The sequence below is a fragment of the Pistacia vera genome, unplaced genomic scaffold, assembly GCF_008641045.1.
Source record: "Pistacia vera cultivar Batoury unplaced genomic scaffold, PisVer_v2 Contig46, whole genome shotgun sequence".
Taxonomy (NCBI): domain Eukaryota; kingdom Viridiplantae; phylum Streptophyta; class Magnoliopsida; order Sapindales; family Anacardiaceae; genus Pistacia; species Pistacia vera.
This window is the reverse complement of record NW_022196290.1, coordinates 700,711-724,938: the sequence shown is the minus strand read 5'-3', so window position 1 is coordinate 724,938 and position 24,228 is coordinate 700,711. Positions and strand designations below refer to the sequence as shown.

Genomic DNA, 24,228 nt, shown 5'->3' with positions numbered 1-24,228 from the left:
TTTAGGTCTCAGGGGGGTTTTTGAAATATTTTAAAATTATGAGGGTTACTTGGAATTTTATAGGGGTATTTTGGAGATATATCAAAAGTTTAGGGATTAATTGGTATTTTAATGGGCCATTTTTGGAATTTTATAGGGGTATTTTGGAGATATATCAAAAGTTTAGGGATTAATTGGTAATTTTAATGGGCCATTTTTGGAATTTTATAGGGGTATTTTGGAGATATATCAAAAGTTTAGGGATTAATTGGTAATTTTAATGGGCTATTTTTGGAATAAATAAAAATTTTAGGCACTAATTTGAACTTTTTTAGGGGAATTTTGTAATATATTGAAATTTAAGGGGTTGATAGTAATTTTTTAAAAATAAAATATTGCTGACATCATCGGTCTAACCGGTTGACCCGTGACCCGGACAGCAAAACAATTTGCCCTCCGGTCCGGGTTTTAAAACAATGATTTTTAAGTGTGTAAGTTTTAAATTTTATGAAAATGGTGACATAATTACCTTAAGTTTTATTTTTGTTTTTCCTTTTATTTTACAAATTGTTTATTTGGAATTTTGCTAAAATATAAAAAATATATGATTCTTGACAAAGGACATATGAAAACACTAATGCATTTGGTAATGCATTTGGTTAAGGGAATGTTGTATTACTGAAAATGTTATATTAATGAAAAGATAAATTACCTTGAAAATTATTAGGAATGTTTAGAGAAATGTGTTTGGTTAATTGGAATAAATTGATGAGTATATTATTTAAATTACTGCCCTCTTATTAAATATTATTATTTAGATTATTAAATATAACCCCCTACATTTAAAAATTTAGCAAAAACAATCCCGTAATAAAAGTTTAGAAATCAACGAGTGCACCCCCACCAACCCGGTCATTGCCAGCCACCGGCAATCCAACAGCACACGGTTAGTTGAAAATAGCCTTGGTGGGCCAATCTAGCCAGAAAACGATCAGAACTAATTTGGTCGTTTCCGAAACTGGCCTAGATCTAGCCTGGAAATGGCTAGAATATATCTGGCCATTTCCGGCCAGATCTACAGCCATGTCAGTGACCAGTAGTGGTGGCTAGATGGCGGTAGTGGTCTGTAATTTGTTTTAAATATAAAGACATTATTGTCTAAAAACTTAATTAAACAGGGATAAAATTGTAATGACAGATTAATTTAAATTGTTTTTAAAACAAGGGCATTATTGTCATAAAATTTTATTAATGAAAGATAAAATTGTAATAAAAGTAAAATTGTCAAATAATGAAAGATTATCAAAATCTTATATGTAACTAAGTAATATAAAATGATTTTACCGTAATAATTCTATACAACCCCTAACCAAACACACGCTAAATTTTGGGATGTTTATCACTTATAATCATACATCCAAAAAAAAAATAACAGAACACTTCTTTTGAACAAGTATCATATAGTCTACCAAATAGGTAAAAAATAAAAAAATCTCTTTTACAGTAAAAACAGTGTCAAATGTTATAGTCAAACACTGTAGTTTCAATCATTTCCGGGTAGATATGTAATGTAACTGCATTGCTCAATGACAGTCAAAACATAATTTGAACAGAAAAAAAAAAGTGTCAGTTTCTTGAGTTACAGAGGTGTAAATACTAAATAGCAATAACCCATCTCCAGCTATAAACAGTCCATGAATGACCCCAATCGCATTCAATTATATCCACAACTTTTCCAACAAAACACCACACGTAAAATTTGTCTTTTAATATTTTTACAAAACAAAATTAACGACTACTACACACGTTAACCTTATTGTATCCTATACCACTCTTTACTTGCATCGCAATATACCACAAAGTAAAATAAAATTCTACGAAAATTCAACCAAACTTAACTTATTATCATCAATTTTTTACTCAGACAAACATATTGCCTGATTAGAACACTACTGAGTCGTAGCACTGGCCTGAAGGAGACCTTCTCTTATCTGTGATGCAATGTCCTTCACAGCACCGGGTCCATGTGGGATGAAAACAGAGTTTGACTTAGAGGATGCACCGATTTCCTTCATGGTATCAAAATATTGAGTGACTAGAACCATGTCCATGACATCCTTTGACGTTGTGCCTGGTACATTCACAGAAAAGGCTAGCACACTGTCCCTTAGCCCATCAACAATCGCCTGCCGCTGACGAGCAATACCAAGCCCTGCCAAATACTTTGATTCAGCATCTCCCTCAGCACGCTTGATTTGCAGTATTTTCTCTGCTTCAGCTTTCTCGTTTGCAGCCAACCTCATCCTAGCAGCTATTTATCAAAAGTAAAGATGTATGTCAAACATTCTTCTCAATCATCCCAGAAAGCTTGCAAGAATTGATTAAACTTTCCGAACTGTAAAAATCTCTATAAACTAACCGTGAATTGAACCAATACATTCTTGGCTTAAAAAATAAAAAAGGAAAAAAGAGCAACACATATTACAATTCCCAAAGAGATCCAAGTCATACCTGCATTGATTTCATTCATTGCTCTCTTTACATGCTCATCAGGTTCAATGTCCACAATAAGAGTTTGAACTATCTCGTATCCATAATGTGACATGGCCTACATATACATACAGAATTGAAATAAATGTCATTGTTTAAGTTTGAGTGATTTGGTGAATGCTAAACTATATAGACAATAACAAAAAATACCTTCTCTAGTTCTTCTTCCACAGCTTTTGCTATGTCATTTTTCTGTTCAAAGGTTGCATCCAGGTCCAGCTTTGGAACACTTGCCCGAATAACTACAGCAGAAACAAGGGAATTTAGTTCCTCCAACAAACAATGATCCAACAACATATCATACAACTGTCTCTAAGGTATAGCATAAGTTCTCAGAACAAAGTTCAAACAGGCATGGCCAAGAAACGAATCATTTTCAATTACTTCATAATTTCAAGAAACGTTGTTCTTTATTCAAACTTAATTATCTACCAAAAGAATTAAGACCACAAGTAAATGGTTCACCAATCACTAGAAATTAACAATGAGATGAAATCGACAGAAATAGACTAGAATTCCTCCCTACATCCGTTATGAAGCCGCATCTATCCAATCTAAAGAATCCTCTTAAGCTTTAAAGATAACATCAACACAAGTCCAAGCAAAACACAGGATCTATATAGTCCAATAGAGATGAAAATTTCAGTTTCTCAAAACTAATCCACCTTTAAGTCCCAAGATAGCATAACATACCACAAAAAATAAATATTGCATATGTAACTATTTCCAAGTCTATCAAAATATGAAATATTAACACAATTTAATGCAGAACCGAATCATTCTAATTACTTCAAAAGAAAAAGACAAAGTAACATAATGTATAAAAAGGAGGAATAAAGTGCTCAAAAGTATGTACAAATCCAGTGCAGAAAAATAATGTGTTAACCATGTATAGCGCAAGGGAACAAGAGAATACCAACCATACAGAAATAATTCAGGACACAACTAAAGCAAGATAAAATGGATACCCAGTTATCCAAGGCAAACGATGAAACAATAAAAAGAATTGGATCTGAACCATGTCAAACATTCATACCATCAAAGACATAGGCTTGTATCTGTGATCTGGTATTGCTGAGCCTGTAGAAAGCATCTGAAGCTTTATCAGCCAAGGCTCTGTACTGAATGGATGCAACCACATTAACAAACACATTGTCCTGAAAAAATGCCGAATATCTCAACCTGGTTATAATTCCAACTTGAAACATATAAATGATTTCAAATATAAATGATCAGTAGTACTACACACAAACAAGATTTCTTTTAAATGATACAATTTCTATTTAGGGAAAAAAACTTGTCTTGAATGCTATTACCCTCCTTTTTTTTTTCCAAATCATTCAAATTTCATATGAATTACCAATGAAATTGAAACTGAAATCCTATGTCGTAGTACTATGACATGGCTCAAGCAACAATGTACTCCTCCCATATTTCCAAGTAGCTAAGCATAAATCTTGAAATTAACAATGATGAAGATGGAAATTAAAACAAAGGAGTAAATAAAATTTAAACTTCTACCCTGGTGATAATTGATTATTTATATGCATCAAACCTTGGTTTTTGTTTCACATCGAACATCCAGCTGTTGTACACGTAAAGTAAGGTGACCAGCAACCTGGCTCCCCAAACACCAAGGCAGACAGTGACAACCAGGTTCAAGCACATCATCAAACTTCCCAAAAGTTTCTTTGATAGCAACAGTGGACTGGTCCACTTGAATACAACCCAAAGCTTGTCCCATTTCTTAATTCTAACAAAGAAACAAACATGAAAATCAATAATAATCTAGCAAGCATTTCCAGAAAGCAAAAGCAATTAAAACTTAATGAATATAGTCCCTGTAAGACTAGATATAGCCCTCCTGGAAGGCCAGTCATTCCCAACTATATCTTAAATATGCACCTTCAAAACTCAAATCAAACTTCTATATCACAGGTTGAACAAAAAGCATAAAGAATGTGATGACAAAGAGAAATGAATAGCTTACCATGTAAAAGTAAAACCAACATAATATATTGCTAGTCAATTACCCATACAAACAGGCTTGTCCAAGTAGAACCTATCTCAGAATTACTATCGATTTACAAAACAACTACCTACCAAACAGCCTAGCCATATAGTGTTTGATGATATATATCTATATTCAGATTATTTTTTATAGCTATAACAACATACCAAGATATTTTAAGAGCACGCCAAACTATGAACTCAGCAACCAGCGAAAGAAACCCCAATAAAAAATATAATATCGACAACTCATTAAAAAAGCTGAGTCCTTCATAGTTCTTTGTAACAGTAAGCATGTACCATGACAATTTCTAGATTCCCTCAACAAGGTGCCAACTGGCAAGGTTTACAAAAAATAAATAAAGTTGACAAAACCAGAATGAATAACAAAATGGAAAAGAAAATTGTTTATTTGATTAAACGTCTTGATTTTGACAAGAGCAAAGTTACGGAATAGCAGGCAAATACAACTGAACCAACTTATTGTACACAAATAATTTATCTATATATATATATAACTTGACTTAAAAAATAAATAAAAAAAACACTCAAAACAACTTTTCAACACTAAACTGTCAGCCATCTTCATGTTGTAAAGAGTAACAGATTTTTTAATCTACAATAAGGCAATAATTGATTTGTATACAGCTCATAGCGACTAATTCAAAATTCATGATAATAAAACATTACAAAATCAACAAAATCATAGAGTGAATCAGAACGACATATATAGAAAAACAAAAAAAAGTTCATTACGCACTCTCTGTATGAACTATTCTTATCCAAGATTCAAACAAGAAAACATATAATTCGTACACGAATCAATCAATAATCACGTAAATTACATTAACGACAAAAAATACATAAACAATTTTCTGCAATTTAAAGAAAACTAAAACTAATACGGCGAGTCTTGTACAAGAAACTACCGGAAACGATCTGAAATCATACTCGATAAATTCTCGCAACAATGCAAAGATTCAAAATCAGAAAAATAAACTACATCCTACTTCGAACTCGTTCATGTAAACCCTAACTGACATTTAGGCTTCTTATTATACCAATTGTTCACATAAAAATATTCTGCCTTACCAAAAACGCTGAAGTGAAAGAAGCCTGCTGGTTCTGAAAGTGCGGATGAGAAGAGAATCATATAAAAAGAATGGTATGCGCGTGTATTTATATAGGCGAGCGCGTGCGTGTGTATCTTCTATGGAAGGAGCAGAGAAATTACGAGGAATAGAAGACCAATTTATCTTTTCTTTATTAATAATAATGTAACTTTATTGTCTTTTTCAGTTTTTTATAATTCTATCTCTCCCCTCTCTAAACTAAACGGTACGTTCATTTTACGGTTTTATTTATTATTATCTTTATTGTTTAATATATTCTTAAAATAGAATTGATGAATGTTGGTTTGTTTTGGTTGATTTTTCAACTTGATAAGGTTGTTTGATATTTATTTCTCTTTTTTTGTAAATAATAATTTTATTTGTTTTATTGATATTGAAATCCCTAAAAAACTTGGATCTTCTCTCACCACGTTACTTCTTTTTTAAGCCTCATAAAATCATTCATTAATTAAATTAATTAGATTGATGCGTGAGAATTGTGATCTGTCTAACGATGACAGTTAGAGCAAGGATAGAGGTGGGTATTATCATTCACACCCATAAATAAAGATGATGTTGCGCACTAACCCGATCCCCAAATAGGATAATTTTGAAACGAGGTGGAAATTATCAAGAAGGGAGATCTCTAGAAATGACAACTTTACCCTATATGTTTCTTATTAGAATCTCAACATATAATTCATTGTTTACCTAATTTTGACGAGTGTATCACTTTGATTATCTATATTGAGAACCTAGTCGAAGGCATTGATACATTTTTCTTGAGTATAAAGGTTATGATGATTTATCAATAACCACCATCCTCTATTCTCTGTTAATTGCGAAGATATGTACGGTTTTAAAAACTAATATATATTGATATTATGATGTTATTTGATTGGATAGTTCATGAAAAAAAAGATAAATAGACATTATAAGTTAAACAGGTGACATTATTTATTTAAGTTTTTTTATTGAAATTCCTTACATAAGATCTTTTACTGGCGGAACCAGAAATTTTTTTCTGAGGGGGCCAGATAATGTTTAATGAATGACAGGGTCAGAAAGTAATTGGGAAGTTGCACTTAGAGGCGTTAAAGTGTTATGTTCAAAATTTTGGGTAGCTAGAAAATTTGTAAGGTGTAAAATGATACTTTTTCATGAAAAATTAAAAAAAAAAAAAATCTGGAGCCTGTTTTATTATAGTAAAAAAAAAAAAAAAAAATTCCTGTTGAGGTCAAACCTCTATTAGAAACGTCGTATTATTGATCCCACAACTAGACAACAATTTTTAATAATAATGCCAAAATCAAAATAAGAGTGATATTTAAATTAGAGTAAACCACATATTCCCACCCAAGGTTTGATGAAACCCTAGTTAGTACCCAAAGTTACACTTATTCTAGATTTTCATCCTTAAAATAATACTGTTAGCAATTTTTAGGGTATAGAGAGTGCAATTATCATAATGCCCTTAACCCTACATTAATAAATTATGTTTTAACCCTTAAATTAGTAGAATTATAACTTACCATTTTATTTTAAAATTATCTCAATAACACCCTCGGTCACTACACACCCTCTCGATTTTTGCCCGATTTGGGCTGTTTCTAACGACGACGAACCCCCTCATCACCTCCATCACCTTCCCCATAGTTTTTCGTCCAAAACCCCTCTAGTTCTCGACTCATTGGCCCCTCCAATCGCTAGCGCTGTTAGGCTTAGGGTTTCTCTATTCTTTGCCGAATTTCGGTTGATTCCGGCGGTGAAAATCCAATTAGACATCACCACTGCAACTAACGTCTCTAACTCTATAAAACCTCTATATCTCCAACAACCGTTTAGTCACTGTTCGCAGGTCGAGAGTTCGTGTTCATCGGCCCTTTTTTGGTGAAGTGGTAGACGACAAATGGTGAGTTGTCGTGGCTAGGAAGGTTAGAGGAGAGGATGCAAGGAGTCAAATGGTGGTGGTGGTGCCAGAAACTGGCAAAAACCAGTCGCATATCGCGGCTATTGTGGCCGACGATCGGCGAGTGATGAGGGGTTATGAAGGGTAAGGTTTTATAGAGAAGATGATGGGGGTTCAAATGGTGGTGACAAGGGTGATTTTGAGTGGAAGAATTGCTGAAAAAAGGCGAAAAAAGTCAGAGATGCCGTCTACTAACATGCGTCGGAGGACTGTTAGAGATGGCAATCTACTAATGTGTGTCGTCCATGCAAAATGATCAATTTACTCTTTTACTTTTACATCAAATACTTTTCCATTACTTTAAAGATGGAAATCTAGAATAAATATAGTCAAGGGTAACCACTAGAAATCGTCAAATCTTGGGTGGGAATATGTGGTTTACTCTTTGAATTATAACAGTTAGTGGGCCTGGGGTCCTAACCCCTGATATAGACTTTCCTTTACCATTTTCCATGGCTGATTGGACGGAGCAAATTATTAAAAACCACACGTTGTTGGACAAACTCCATTTCCATGGCACTCGCGCAATTTCTTCATTCCTACGCCGTTGAAAATCATTTCATTGCTTCATTTGAAACTTTCATTTTCTTTCATTTTTGGTCTCATTTATATACTTTTCAAACTTCAGCATCATTGTCTCACTTTCCTACTAAAATTTTGATTTTTCAATTTAAAACTCCATCCATCCTTACATACATGATACATCCCACTTAATTTTTGGCATTTACCCATTAAAATCTAGCATGATAGTGATCATTTGCTGTATAATCAACCAATTACATTATTATTATTATTTGGGAATATGAGAAGAAAATGTGTGACATTAATTCACATATCATCTGGACATAGAATGAGAATATGTGAATTATTCTCTCATTTCTAATTATGTTAATATATGATTTTCTTTATTTTATTATTAAGATTGTATCATTATTTCTAATATTTTATATTCTTACGTAGCTATCACACTTTTGTATAAATAGGTTCTGTATTCACAACTTAATATAATTAAATTAAATCTCTCAAATATCTCTAAAGCATACTTTAACCATTTCAATTATCTCTCTTTCCCTTTAAAAAAATCTCTAGGATATACTCCAGCTCTCTTCAATTATCTCTTTTACCCTCTCAATTCTACACCAATCAAATGGTTATCTTAAAAATAAACAATAAAAAAATTCATCAATTATTTTTTCAATGTCATTCACATTTCACACTACTATAAGCAAAACCAACTACTGTGTATATACATTGACATTGTATTTCTTTTTTGTCCCATTAATAATGATAACCCTTTTTGAAAATACATGTATTTGAATAATAAAACTTGTATCATTTAATATTTCATATGATGATAAATTATTCATGTTTTAAAAAATAATTTACTATTTTTTATTATATTATTATATACTAATGTTTTTAGTAGTTAAAAATAATTTATTCGACATTTAATCATTATTTGTATTGGTAATATATTTTAATAAGACAAAGCAGAGGCATGAAACAGAAAACAATTTTGTCTAACAACAGTAAAAAGTAGGGATGGGGTTGTTACTTTTCAAACTAATTGGCACAAATTAATTTAGTAAAAAGTAAGGAATGAAAATGAAATCCCAATGATACCGTGTTTGTGTTTCACGTATTGTTATGGTCCCCCTGGTGTTTGTTGGTATAATGAGTGAAGCCGCGTCGATATGCTGTGGTCCTTGATAAAAACATGTGCTACATTAATTGTCTCCTACTCAAATCTCATCTTAATTTATTTATTTTAATATATAAAAAAAATTCAATACATTAAAATACTAAATCCAGATATCAAAACCATAAATGTGGAGTAATAATTTTGTTAAATGGCCCAAAATGGTTAAAAATGATTAGTTTTGTTAAAATACCTAAACACCCATTAGAGGATGTTAACTGTGTGCGTTGGAAAAGTCTAATTGAGAAAAGTAAATGACTTATTATATCTGTTATCGTAAAGAAGTAGTTTTTGATGTTTCTGTGGGCCGAATGATATTACGCGTATAATAAATAATGTTTGGGATGAGGTGTATGAGGTATGATATTATCCAGATTTGACCTGTCTTGGATGACCGCTGGTATATGTGTTCAAATTGTTATCCAAAACCCAATCTCTATCGATCCAATCAACAGGTGACCATGAGGCTATGATTTCTTCATAAAGTTTTTGTTGTCTTTCGATAAGAACAAATAGTTCGCCCAATTTGAAAGTAATGGCATTTTTTTTTTTCCACTCAATTTCTAAGAAATTGCAATTATATACTTTTCTTTTTTGTTTTTTACTCTTATTTTCTATCAAAGTGTTGCCTTTTTTTTTTTTTTTTTAATGGCTAGTTTGTTCAATCCAATTTATACGTACCTCAACTAATCTCCTAAGATCCTAAAACTACCAGTCAGATAAAAACTTCAATAGTTACCTTTATTAACAATCGAGTCATTAATCCTCTGAGACCCTAAAACTATCGACGGGTAAAAACTCTAGTAGCTACTTCTATTAACAATTGAGAAGGGATTCGAACTCAAGACTTCTCGAGCAATACACTCAAAAGTTTCTATTGAACCACTCGACTACCCAGAGATATTTGTTGCCTTGTTTTCGTTGTAAGAGAGTGTTTGATTTATTTATATTTTCACATATCAATTTTATTAAAAATCTTATATAATCTCTCTCTCTCTCTCTCTCTCTCTCTCTCTCTCTCTCTCTCTATATATATATATATATATATATATATAGAGAGAGAGAGAGAGAGAGAGAGAGAGAGAGAGAGATATTTGAATAGCCATGCTGGTTGTTCGCCATGAATACCTATGCAGGTTGTTCGCCATGTGACACATTTTGAAAGCTCTAGAATTGCTCCATTTTGACACATTGGATTGACAAGCCAGTCAAAATGCTCTATCTTGACACGTTGTATTGGTATTTATATAGGTGCATTTGCATTGGCATTTTAAAGGTCTAACTATAATGACACCTTATATTTGCGATTGTCATATAGTTGAATTTTATTGGTGATAATTTAGACAATATTAATTATTGCATTGGTATTCCAAAGTGTAAATAAATAGACATAAAGATTGGATTACATAGGTGCATTACATTATTGTATTAATAATGAATAATAATATTATTTATATAGGTGTATTGCATTAATATTCTAAAGGTCTAAACATAAGGACACCTTAGATTTGTGGTTGCCATGTGATTGAATTTTATTGGTAATAATGTAGACAACATTACTTGCTAAATTGGTATTCTAAAGTCTAAATAAATAGACTTAAAGATTGGATTACATAGGTACATTGCATTGATAATAAAAGCATACATGTTTATCAATAATTATATAAGTGCATTGTATTGACATTGCAAACCTTTCTTCGTATTTAACTGTGTTGGCATTCGAAAGCTCTAAATAAAGGGTTATAAAAGGGGCATATGTTCAGTTGTGTATTATCGCAATATGTTAGTTGGTATCAATAATACGTCTGGTCTTTTGTTAATTGTTTATAGGTCATGTTAGTTTGTGTTAATAATACATCTGTTCTTCATGATTTTATTAATCGATGATTTTTTTTATTTATTTATGTTTTTGTTGTTTTTTACAGGTCAAAGATTCATGAATTGGCATGGAATAAAGGCAGGATGTCTGATCGATATTGTCAAATGAGTTGCTATTTTTATTCGTTCTTCTGAACTGTAAGCATATCTTCTAACTATTTTAATACAAAATTGTAAGTATATCTCCTAACTATTTTAACGGTTATTATTTGATTGAATGATTGTTTTTGTTCAATCAATCTATTTGAATGATTAATTGTGTTAGTCATGCCGAACGTTAAGTATATTCCTTAACAATTTTAATATGAAGATTAATTAACTTTTGTTGATTTCGTTTTCAGGTAACAGTTGTTATACGAATGAATAATTGTTCTTTAACAAATCTTAACATGAAGATCGATTAAATTTTGTTATGTTTGTTTTCAAGGAAATGTTCATATACTTTACTAATATCAAATCGATGATGATCCTATTGTCAGCCGAACTATGAGTATGTGTCATATCTATATTAGTAGAAATAGTTCAATTGTGTGAAATGTGTTTTCTGTAAAAACATTCGTGTATTTTAATTTGTTATATGAATGATTTATTGTTTATGTCTTGTTGATGTGCGAGTATATATGTTAAATGAATTAATTTTGGCTGATTCCGTTTTCCAATTAATAGGTGTTATTTGAAATATTTTTTATCAGTCCTAATATGATAATCTCTTAAATTTGGGTTAAGTAAACAATTCATTTTATCGTCACACACATTTCGGTTTTCACTGAATAATCAATAGTAAATTGATCATAATTTGCTCAATAAAAATGTAATTGATGAGAGAATTGAATCTTTAGAAACTAGACAGACATGACTTTAATTTTATATATTATATGCTTAATTTGGATAACTGTAGCCCAAAGTTCCGAATCATTTCTTTCATCATCACACACATTTCAGCTTCCACCGAACAGTCGATAGTAAATTAGTCATAACTTGCTCAATAAAAATCCAATTGATGAGCAGTTTGAATATTTGGAAACTATAAAGATAGGGCTTTGATTCGATATATTATATGATGAATTAGGATAACTATAGACCTACTGCTGAACCATTTATTTTATCATTACACACATAAAACAAATTCAATTTTGGATTGATTTTGTTTTTTGATTTGTGGGTTTTACAATTATCGTTTTTCTTTACGATGCTATCATCAAATGCTTTTTTTGCTATAGGTGGTGGTCAATTCTAATTGCAGCAAATAGATTTGTGTCACAAGACCTTTATCTTCAAGGATTCTTCAATGCTTCAATTAAGTTGCTTTCTCAACATTCTTAATTTTTTTTATTTCTAAAATAATAATAATAATAATAATTTATTTTCTCTTCTCAACAATCAAAATCAATTTTTTCCTTTGGCTTTGCAAGTTTTTTTGCTTTTCTTGATAAAGTTTTAAACGTTGGTTGCAAATGTCAAATGGTAACATATTTGAGAAGAACCATAATGATATAAACTTTGAGTTCAATTTGTGGATATTTTAATTATCAATTTAATATAAAATGAACTTCAATATAGAAAATATATATTTAAAACACAAAAAAACCAATAATAACGAAAAAAAATATATATATAATAAACATATTCGCGCAACGCAACTTGAAAATGAATATAAGTTACAGAAATTGCGGAAGGTCAATATAAATTTTGAGTTTAAATAGTTGATGTTGATAATATTCATGTGATATTAAATATCATACATGATTCACTACAAAATACTGACATCGAATATCAAAGACATGTCTACAAAATAATATCAATCGTACAAGGTGATGATGATCCTGAAAATATAATTAGACCATATAATATTCATGTGATCTTCTCAAATTGGATGAATGATTTAATAACATCTACATATAATTGATATTAATAATTATACATGTAGAATTATTAATTATATCTTAACATAATTTTGTATATATATACAATTTATATTTACTTTAAATTTGTATAATTTAACACTTATTATGTTTTAATCTAATTAGTTTATTTTGTTAGAATAAATTTGTTTACAATCTATTTCAAAAACATTGAATAAACATACCCGTGTAACGCACGGGCCCATGTCTAGTTTATCTATTATAGAAAAGTGTTAGTATTTAATTCGATTACTTGTTTAATTAGAATAAGTATTTATATTTATTGTTATTGTTATGATTAAGAAGATTATCTTCTTTCCATTGGTATTCTATAATTTTTTTTCTTCTTTACTTTGAATAGTAGGCTCAGTTTATTTAAGTATTTAGAATAGAATTCTATTCAGAATAGGATTTTTGTAAAATATGATAGGATTGTATGAATGTTTTTGATACATTTTTTGAAAATATTTAGATTACTTTTTAACCCCATAGGTTTGTTAATTTAACCAAAGACACCACGCAATAAAAGTTTATAAATTAACAAAAACACCTCCACACATCCAATTATAATTGCCAACAGGTGACTACCATCGTCCAATGGTGGTCGAAAGTAATCGGAATGGCACACGACCGGCTGGATCTGGCCAGTCGTGCGCCGATCTAACATTTTTCGACAAGATCTACGGCCACAGATCTGACCGTTGACAACTAAGATATGACCGTCATCAATGGATAGATCTTTGACTGTAGATTTGGCTGTTTTCGACCAGATCTATGGTGAAAACTTTCGTAGTTGAATTAAAAAATGATTTTCAAATTTGATATAAAATATATTTTAGAAATTATCTATATACTATAGATGTAATTCAAAATGTTAAAAAGTCTTTTACTTTGATGAACATACTTCTTTATTTATTCTATTCTTTCAGGAATAATAAAGTTGGATAGTGATATTAACTTTTTTGTCACTTAAATTCCTTTGCAATTTGTTTGTGAAACAACAATTTTATCACCACTTTATTTTGGTCTCGACGTTTACATAAGTAGTTAGCTCCAGTAGAATATGAAAATAACAATCAAGTCAAATTTAGTTGTAAGAAAAGTTGGGACAATTCTGTTAATTATAAGAAAATAACAATTAAAATAATTATTCTAATAAATTAATAATCTGTCAATTAACATGCTTTTTTTCCCCCTTATAATTATGTTATTTTTAATATCATTCGTATAAAATAAATTAAGGGTACTTAAGGTTTTTCGAAACTTTTATAAAAAATTATAAAGGGGGGTTAATTGAATTAGATCTAACCGTTGCTTTCATATGCTGGAAAAATAACAAATTCATCCACTTTAATCTTGGGGTATAAGTAACAAACATGAGGGACTAGAACGTGACTAAAAAACAATTAAAGAGCATATAGCCAAACTAAATTTCAGGGATGAAATTGTTGTCATATACAGATATACTAATGTAGCTAAGACTAAAACCTCAGAGTAAACTAACTTTTGGTGATCCGGTGATGGGGACTCTTAAGTATATTACTCAAGAGATTTTGAGTTCAAGTCACTCCTCAGGTGCTAATAAGGATAGACACTAGAGCTCTTACCCGGTCGATAGTTTTAGGGTCCTAAGAGATTAGTTGAGATGTGTATAAGTTAGCTTAAACACCCCCGATCATAAAAAAAAAGACCTTAGACTCGAAGCCACTAGAGCTCTTATTAGGCCGGTAGTTCTAAGGTCCTGATGGATTAATTATGGTTCGTGTAAGTTGACATAGATACCCCCAATCATCAAAATGAAAAACCTGAGTCACTGGATCTTTTATCCAATTTATAGTTCTCAGATTCTAAAGAATTAGTTAAAATGCATATAAGCTTGCCCGAACACTCTAAGTCATAAAAAATAAAAAAAAAGGGACCAAAATTACATTTATTAGACTTTTAACAACAAACGACCTAGAATGGACCACGTGGCAGGCAGAAGAAGACAAAGAAGCATGTAAGTGTAACAAACGCAACTGCCATCTCCAGTTGCCTATTATTTGCCCAGCCTTTTGAGCCAAAGCAAAAAGATGAACACCACCAAGCTATCAACAATGATTTCATCTTACTCATCAACCGTCAAAACCACTTCTCGCTATTCATCTCTTCCCTTTCTCTCCCCTTCATCTTCTTCTCGGAATTCTATTCCCGTCAAGCAGTCATTATCCTTTCCTCCCAGTTCACTCTCCACTCAAACACGGAATCTCACAGTCATCACCGCCTCCAAATCACACGATTCCAATATGGCTCCCTCTTTTCAGGTGATTGATTGTTGATTGTGTTAATGCTGATCAAGATAATGATTCGCTCTTAGCTTGATTATGTGTTTATATTTTCTATATTATTGTAGGGACGTGAATCATTTTTCAGGAGTGTGTTTGCAAATATGGAAAAGGTTTATTTAGACAGGAACCCAACTGCAAAAGCTGTGTTGGACCACGTTCGATCAGCTGATGACAATCAAATATGCTATGATCATATTGCTTTCAGGACATTCGGGGTATATTTTCTCTGTTTGATTTTAGCATTTCCTGGCGTCGAGATTTAATTGCTTACTGTTTAATTCTGGCACACATATATACATGCTTTTGATTTTTTGTTGGTTGTATTTATGAGTCAAAATTGGCAATCTATCATAGTTATAGAGAGTGAATAATTCTGCAAATGGATCATCATATACATTTATTTTTTCTTTGGAACAATGTAGGTAAATGGTTATGGGATTGATTCCATTGCAAGTTTTTTCTTGGATTATGGCTATACACAAAAAGAGGAGCTGAGATTTCCTGCTAAAAAACTGAAAGCGCTGTGGTTTTCGCCTCCTAGTGTTCCGCATCCTGATGGCGGTAGTGGTGTTAGTGAGCCTTTGCCTAGAGTATTCATATCAGAGCTTCTTGTGGATCAGATGAGTCCGCAGACTCAGGTGTGTCTCTGGGTCCATTCTTGAGGTGCTGTTTTACATTTAGTTTTCAGTACAAGGTGATGATTTAATGTAATTTTTTCTTGCTTTCATTTTGTTTCCTGCACAAATGATATGTGTTATGGTTAGACCTTTGGATTCTGTTTTCCACTAAACTCTAAATCGATGTTTCTTACTACATCGTAGAACCTACATTATTGCATGTTGAATTTTGATGGAAAATTAATGATGTTCAGCCAACTGGTTTTAAGGTTCTGAAATCACTTTCAAAGTACGAGTCAAAGGAACTTTCTATAGTCCTGTTTTTGGTGTCATTGCCAAACCACACCAAGTGGTAGGGTTGATTCAAGTGGACAGGGTATAATAATGGTTGTGGCTATTTTATGGCCTATGGTCTTTTACAGGCCATATATCCTGTCTTGAAATCGAAATAAAATGATGGAATAGTTCATGTTGGAACCAATTAGAAGTTCATTTTCTCAAGTAGAGAACACTCTTGAGATTGAGAATAATGTAAGAAGCTACCTACATCATCTATGGTTTAAGTGAACATGTTTTTAATTTCTTTGACCATATTATGTTGTATACACTATACAATGTAGGCTTTATTACTTTTTTTTATAATCATTATATATGCAAGAAAAACTGTGGAATTAGTTCCAAAACCCCGTTTGCCAATCCTTTCTCCATAGTTAAAAGAAGGTTCCCAAGCTGATTAGATAGAAATTTTACTATTATATGTTGATTTTGTTATTTAGTTTTTCCCAACCAGTCACATCCAAGTTGCAGCATATTTTGGTAAAATTATCTACACTTTCTATTAGTTTTACTTTTACATTCTCACCTGTTGATTCCTTCATACGAACCTATTTATTGCATCCTTGAAACTGTTGCTTTTAACATTCAGGAAATAATTAAAAAATACACTGAAGCATCTGGTAGTGGGAATAAACATGCTGCTCTTGCAAGTGCGCTGGGATCTTTAACATGGGGAAAGCCCTTACATTCTGAATTTCAACAATTGGCAAGGTATCAATCTTCAATCTTTGTAGTTTTGGTTTTGTGTGTTATTAATTCAAGTAAAGCTAGTATTTGATCCAATCATGTAGGATACAGATGTTGCTGTATAAAATGACTGTTATATTGGTGTTGTAGTGCCTAAAACCCATTGACAGGATCTACAATTTATGACTGAAAAATTTATCTTAGAAGATTGATTAATGTTCAATTTATGATATTAGGGAAAGTGAATATGCTGCCTGGACCCTTGTTAATGGCTATGCAGTGAACCATGTCACTATTTCCACTCATCGGCTGAAATCCCATTTGAAAAACATTAAAAGTCTGAATGAGTTTATTGAAGAGAATGGGTTCAGGTTGAATTCTGAAGGGGGAGTTCTTAAAGGTATGTTACTGGTGCAACCATAGCCAGGGTCATTGTTTTTCTTATGCAAATTAATAATCTTATTGAAATTCATTTAGAAATCAATGTTTTGATAGCTTTTTATAGATTGCTATTTTTTACTGCTTTAAGTATTGTCTAAAGATTATTCTCGTTGCAGACTACAGAAATCGATAATCTAACTACTTCATTTCCTTCATTGCAGTGAGTCCTGATGGCCTTTTGCTGCAAAGTTCAACTGTGGCAGATTCAATCTCTTTCAAATTTTCTGATGGTGTCACAGAATCAGTCCCCTGTTCATACATTGAGTTTGCTGAACGTCTTGTGTTGCCTCAGTATAAAAATCTGCCTGAGAAAGAGGTAACCACAACTTCTCACTGTAAGCATGGTTTAAAAAGTAATGTTCTGAACTTAATTCTGCAACCTGACCTGATTCACACTTTAAAATCTTGTATGTAGCCTAGTTATAGGCTTCATGAATATTTGTTTTGTTCATCTGTGTAAATTTTTTTCTTGATGCATTGCAAACTTACTTTCTTAATGTTAACTACACAGGTTCAGGAGTTTCATAGGCGAGATGGATTTGAGGTTGGAAATGCCGACAAGATCTTTGAGAGTACATCCAAAGAGCAGCTTACCAGGAGAGCTGCTTGAGATAGAAAATGAAACTCAATAATAAATTAATTGTCAAGCTTAAAGAAATAAATATTTGACAGGTACATTTAGTCGGAGGTTCCACAAAGTAAAGTTCTCTGTAATGTCAATGTATATATATGTTAGAACAAAAAGCTATTGAAGGCCTGAAGCATGTAAATGAACTCTAATCATAATAAACGGAAAGTGATTTATTAGAATGTATTCTTTGCGTTGTTGTGAAAGAATATTGAAGAATATTTCCATTTATTTTGGCATTATGAGAGAATATTTTCCCATTTATAAATGATCAGGCAAAGACTTCTAAGACTTATCTGCATTAAATTTCACAACCAGAGATCAAACTGACAGCAAAATGGAAAGAGGGAATGAGAGGAAAACATTTCCTTAATATTTCCAAATAGATTAAAGCAACATATGGTTGCCATTAGACATTTTGCTCCGTAAGCTTAACCTGCCTTGATATTCTCCCCTACTTGGAGGCCAACACTCCAAAAACACAACATAAAGCACGTTTTTCTGTTGCTTTCTCAGTTGTCCAAGAACAAATGCTTTGACACAAATTACATCTATACCGAGTGAAAAAGGGGGGAATAGAAATAAATGAAGAAAATGGGGTCAGAAAGGAGAGAACCAACCCAATCCTATTGTTTGCCATTGGGTTTTGGTGATTGATGGGGATACTGATGGTGATATGGAGAAGCATGCGAACCATTCGGTATAGAAAGGCTTCTCTGCCCATTTCTTGAAAGTGATCCGGCCTGACTTCGCAAGCCGTTTCTGGTATTGGGACTCGAGCCTATTCGCTCAGCTTGCATGGTCTGGAAATAATATGATGAGCTTGCCATGTCCTTAAGATTGGGCAGAGGCTTCAAGACTTCAACAACTTCACTCATGAGGGGCCTGGCTTTTGGATCCCGACTGAGGCAGTGAGCAGCCAACTGGGCAGCTTTCTGGGCACCTTTGATGGAAAAGTGACCTTCAAGACGAGGGTCAATCAATCTGTAAAATCTTCTTCTCTCTCCTAGATGTGGCCGAGCCCACTCAACAAGATTATGTTCCCCATTAGGTCGGTTCTTGTCCATAGATCTCCTGCCAGTCAGCATTTCAAGTAGAACCACACCGAAACTGTAGACATCACTCCTTGATGTAAGATGTCCTGTGATAGAAACAAGTTTGTCTGATTAGGCCAAATAAAGGAATTAAATATGTACTCTATGCTAATAAAGAAATCATCAGGAGGTTAAGTCCTCTAAGCTCAGACTTGCAGGATTTTTTCTCATTCCAGGATTGATCAAGGACACTGGCACTTGAAAGCAGAAGACTTACACTGAGAAAAAAAGAAAAGCAGAAGATTATCACTAGATGAATTTGTTCTTAATTACACCTACCAGTCATTACGTACTCTGGTGCTGCATAGCCGTAAGTTCCCATCACACGGGTTGATACATGGGTTTTATCTCCCTCAGGACCATCTTTCGCAAGTCCGAAATCGGAAAGCTTGGCATTGTAGTCCTGAAATAACATATTGTTAAACTGACAAACCATAATAGGAAAGATTTAATTTTGCCATTGGTTTTGCCACATACTGCATCTAATAGGATGTTGGAGGTCTTGAAATCACGATAAATCACAGGCCTTTCAGCTTCTTCGTGTAGAAATGCAAGACCTTTTGCAGCACCTAGTGCAATTTTCATTCTTATGGACCATGGAAGTGGCAAGGACCCTGCATATGACACAAATATAAAGTAAACATAAAAAAAACTGTATCTGATGACAATTCTCACCAACAAACAGAAACTGGCAATATCAAACCAGGTCCTAGCCATACAGAAGAGATATAGCCCTACATCAGCATTGACTGACATGAAAAATGGGACTGTCATTCAAGTGGTCACACATTTAAAAGTAGATAATTGATTCCACATTTCTAAACATGATATACAAAATTGGCAGCGTGAGAAAGTAACATTGTTGAAGCACACACAGAACTGCTGCTTGGAAACCATAGATCTATTCCTGATTTTGGTGGTAACATGCACTGTACTTCCAGTTTAGCTTTCACACTTACACAGTTTCCAGCAGAATTACTAAGCAGATAGAATATAATTTCTATCAAAAATTGCTTTTTTCATTCTATTAAGGACAGAAGCAATATTTGTAAATTTAACTTATTTTAATCAAGGGGCGACAAGTGGCTATATTGATGGTAGAGATGAAAAGTTTCGAAAGCACCTCCCTATGTAATTCAAGAGGCCTAAACAGAAACTTTAAGATCCAAATTCCAAAACCACACAGAGATGAAAAGGGAAGCTTAATGACAAAAAGGAAGCAACATACTTCTGAAAAGGTGGTTCTCCAAGCTTCCCCGGGGCATAAACTCATATACTAGCAGCCTTTGATCATCTTCAATGCAATAACCAATTAATTTAACCAAGTTAACATGGACGAGATCACCTAGAAAATTCACTTCAGCCTGCAACATAGATGAGCCAAGATTCAGACAAGAAAGAGACTTAAAAACAGACATTTAAATTAAAAAAAAAAAAAAGGTCTGTTAAAATCATAAGCAGGAAATAGAACAGATTAGGGAAATTGCACACCAGCCATTCTTTATGGCCCTGAAGACCATCATGGTTAAGGGTTTTAACAGCAACAGTAAGCCCCGTGCCAGGTTTAACAGGAGCAGTTCCATTTTCTTCTATCCAGCCCTTGAAAACACAACCAAAGCCACCTTCTCCAAGAAGACTCTCAGGCCTAAAATTTCGTGTTGCCAACTTCAGATCATTAAATGTAAATTTTCGTAGCCTAGAAGCAACTTTAAGCTCTTCCTCAAGCTTAGAAGTGGATGAATTACTTTCTGCATTACTGGTGGTAGTAGATGAGACTACTGGAGCTGTTGGTTGGTCTCTACTGGTATCATTTGTAGATTTACTTTCTGCTGATCCACAAACAGGTTTCATAATTTAGAATGTAAGTCATAAATATTCATATGCTACGTCAACAGATGCATTTTCTTACAATATTCAATAACAAAAATAAAAAGGAAGAAGGATGGGGATTCGTCCTTAAAAGCTGGAATTACTCAACATTGTGGGACTTCCCAAAACAGATTTATGAACAAAAATCTAAAAATATGGTTTTGAAAGTCAATCTAGATATGAGAAAGATGAGTGTTTCAATAGAGTGAGATTGAAAAAGATACAACTAAAATTATCATTTACAGGAAAAAGTTAAATATTATGTAACATGTTGATACATGTTTAACATGAAAGAAAAGACTATGAAGCTGCTTACTCAAACTTGAATCAGTCATCAACAACAACTGGCTTTTGGAGTTACATAGTCAGAAAAGCAATCCAAAACTCTCCAAGCCATAATATGCTCTTGCTTTATGATTTAAACTTGACCTTATAATTAGTCCTACTCTAAAACTGCATCACTCAAGCAAATTTAGAACCAAACAAAATCTATTCACTGCACGATTACCTTATTCTAATTTTTTGAGATGCAGGTTCTCACAAATCCAAGATGTTACCACTACCTTCACTACCTTAGGAAGTTTCACATTACATACCCACTGTCTCTCCCACACATTGAAGTGAGAAGTGTAAATTTCACAGGTTCAGTCAACTTTAGCCCATGAGATAGTTCAGAAATATTTATGCAGAAACTGAGAAATTTATAAAACAGAAAATATTTGAAGAACATCATCATGAAATGCAAACATATTCTGATAGTTGACAAAAATTAGTAACATTGAATTTGATGCAAAACATGCTCGCAGAAATGCATTGCTATTGCAACTATATCCAATGCTGTCAATACCAACAAGTTAACCCTACTAACCCAGCTACTGAAACTGAAACATATCAGCTCAACTATTGCCACAACATTTAGCAAGTTATCTGGCTTTAGAAATATGGCATCCAATTAAATCATACAGCCAAGGATTACCACCAGCAATACTCCAATATACTACCGAAAGCAAATGCAAGTCAGATGTTCTTAGTTGTCAACTGTCATACCCATCAATATTAATAGTCTAGAAGAAATCGGTGTAAACCAAATATACTCATGCAAAAAGGGGTGGTCAAAGGTTGAGCCCCAAATTCCAAATTATATTTCCTTGAAAACTGAAGCCTGATCAGCTTGAATTAACCAGTTAATTTTTCAATGAAGGATAATATGATATTTCCATTCCTGTAGATTATCCATCCAGGTGCAAACGATTTAGAGTAGATACCTATTAGCAAATACAACTGCTAATATTCTTTTTTCACTTCTAAGTTAAATTCTTCCAGCACTGACTGAGTCATTTTGGTAGAGTTACCTTGTGAGCTGAAATACTAAGCTAGCATAGACTGATGTTTGCAATTACTCCAAGGGATATGATTCAGTTTTCACAACAGAAAGATCCAATAAAATGGTTAAAAAAGGAAATCATATGACTAGAGAAAATAGAGGTAAAACTCGAATATTATCTCCAACATAATTATGTTCCTCTTCCGCTTAGGAATACAAAAAATGGTTTCCCAAACTCAGGATTCATCTATAGGAAAAAATTCTAGGAATGGCTCTTTTGAAAGAAACACCCATGCAATTGTCAAATAGTCCAATGATTGAGGAAAAGAAAATTTCAGCTTGATTTTTCTTTTTTAATTTAAAATTTCTTTTCAAATTCTAAGAAATCTCCATGTTTTCATAAACATCAAGAACTAGTTAACTAGCAAACTATACCAGTTAACCTTACTATTCACACTTCCCCTGGCATTTGGGTGCGTTTACTCAATTACAGCTTGGAAACTGCTAATAGAGCTCCCAACACGAATTCAGATCGATCAAGATCATTCCATTGACAAACAGTAAAAAACTAAAAACACATGTAAGCAAAATCGTGTGTGTGTGTGTATGATCTAATAAAAAATGGTAAACATTAAAAAAAGAAAAACCCTTCAGGCAAAACCAACACTAGTACAACACCTAAAAATTACCAGGAAAAACCTGAAATAGAAAGAAGAAGGTCCAAGTAGAGCAAGACTTACCATAATGAGTACTGGTGCCACTAACAGAGCTATCAACTTTGGATCTTGAAAAAATGCAGCTTCCAATAAACCTTAACTTGAGCCAACACCCAGTCGCTTCTTCAGCCTCTACTTCATCTTCAACCTCCTTCTTCTTCTTCTCCTTTTCCTTTGATTTGCACACATCCCAAGAACTCTTCACCTTCCCATTTGCACCATCAAACCCCATTCTACTCCTCAACAAACACCCTAAAATCACTGATCCAAAACTCATCAAACCCCTCAAAATCACTTCTTTCCTCTCACCCACCAAAAGAGTTTCAAAATTTCACCACTTTTCATTTTAAAGAGCCCCCCTAGACCAGGTCAATAAAAGACAAAAACAACCCAGCCCAGTTGAGAGCAGAAATAGATCACATGAACCAGTTCTTAAAACGGTAACCAAAGATTGATCGACTTCTGTCCAAACTCAAAACAAAAGTACTTTAGATTAACAAACTTAGATAAAACAAAATTAATTAATTTTTAAAAAAGAAAAAGAGAAAGAAAAAGAAAACTCTTAACTAAACACCCACAAAATGTGTTGCTATAAAGCTACAATAAATCTCTCTCCAAAATACTTGAAGATAAGCTCACCTGTTTAAAGCAAAAGAAAAAGAAATTAATAAAAACAAAATGGCAAAAATATCATACATAAACTTTTAGGTTTGTTAATTTAACTAAACACTCTAATATATAAATTTTTTATAAAGAAACCTTTTAAGTTTGTTAATTTAACTAAACACCCTAATATATAAAAATTTTGTAAAATGACAAAAACACTCTCACTACCCACAGTGTCAGATTCAGGCCACCATCGTCAGAATCTGGCCGAAAAATATCGTTACAATGCAGAATGGTCGGATCTGACGGGTAGAGCATCGATATGGACTTTTCCGACCAGATTCACCACGGATCTGGCCGAAAAATGCCAGATCTGGCCATCGACGGTTGAAAAAGTCTAGATCTGGCCGTTAACAACGACCAAAGATATAGCTATTGTTGTCAGTCAACGATAGCCAGGATTTGGCCGTCGCTGATGGCCAGAT

At 32.9% G+C, this 24,228-nt stretch overlaps 3 protein-coding genes across 4 annotated transcripts; 1 reads left to right on the top strand and 2 right to left on the bottom strand.

Moving 5' to 3' along the window:
* Window positions 1-1,566: 1,566 nt before the first annotated feature.
* LOC116144956 (hypersensitive-induced response protein 2) lies at window positions 1,567-5,770 on the bottom strand. Its single transcript, XM_031430404.1, has 6 exons — window positions 5,632-5,770; window positions 4,085-4,282; window positions 3,566-3,686; window positions 2,680-2,771; window positions 2,491-2,587; window positions 1,567-2,290 (listed from the first exon to the last, which is right to left on the bottom strand). The coding sequence occupies exons 2-6, from the start codon at window positions 4,271-4,273 to the stop codon at window positions 1,929-1,931; spliced, it is 861 nt and encodes a 286-aa protein (XP_031286264.1). The 5' UTR covers window positions 4,274-4,282; window positions 5,632-5,770; the 3' UTR covers window positions 1,567-1,928.
* A 9,393-nt stretch (window positions 5,771-15,163) lies between these two features.
* On the top strand, window positions 15,164-18,318 carry LOC116144946. Its single transcript, XM_031430389.1, has 7 exons — window positions 15,164-15,401; window positions 15,491-15,640; window positions 15,848-16,063; window positions 16,968-17,089; window positions 17,302-17,465; window positions 17,668-17,822; window positions 18,018-18,318. The coding sequence occupies exons 1-7, from the start codon at window positions 15,171-15,173 to the stop codon at window positions 18,114-18,116; spliced, it is 1,137 nt and encodes a 378-aa protein (XP_031286249.1). The 5' UTR covers window positions 15,164-15,170; the 3' UTR covers window positions 18,117-18,318.
* A 129-nt stretch (window positions 18,319-18,447) lies between these two features.
* Window positions 18,448-23,692, bottom strand: LOC116144945 (probable serine/threonine-protein kinase PIX7). 2 transcript variants are annotated; one of them, XM_031430385.1, is made up of 6 exons: window positions 23,162-23,692; window positions 20,720-21,057; window positions 20,457-20,592; window positions 19,706-19,842; window positions 19,508-19,631; window positions 18,448-19,275 (listed from the first exon to the last, which is right to left on the bottom strand). In XM_031430385.1, exons 1-6 carry the CDS (start codon window positions 23,412-23,414, stop codon window positions 18,761-18,763), a joined length of 1,503 nt encoding a protein of 500 aa, XP_031286245.1. In that variant the 5' UTR covers window positions 23,415-23,692; the 3' UTR covers window positions 18,448-18,760. The 2 variants fall into 2 exon arrangements, with proteins under 2 accessions (XP_031286245.1, XP_031286246.1); XM_031430386.1 differs by having other exon boundaries at window positions 20,720-21,054; window positions 23,162-23,689.
* Window positions 23,693-24,228: the final 536 nt, after the last annotated feature.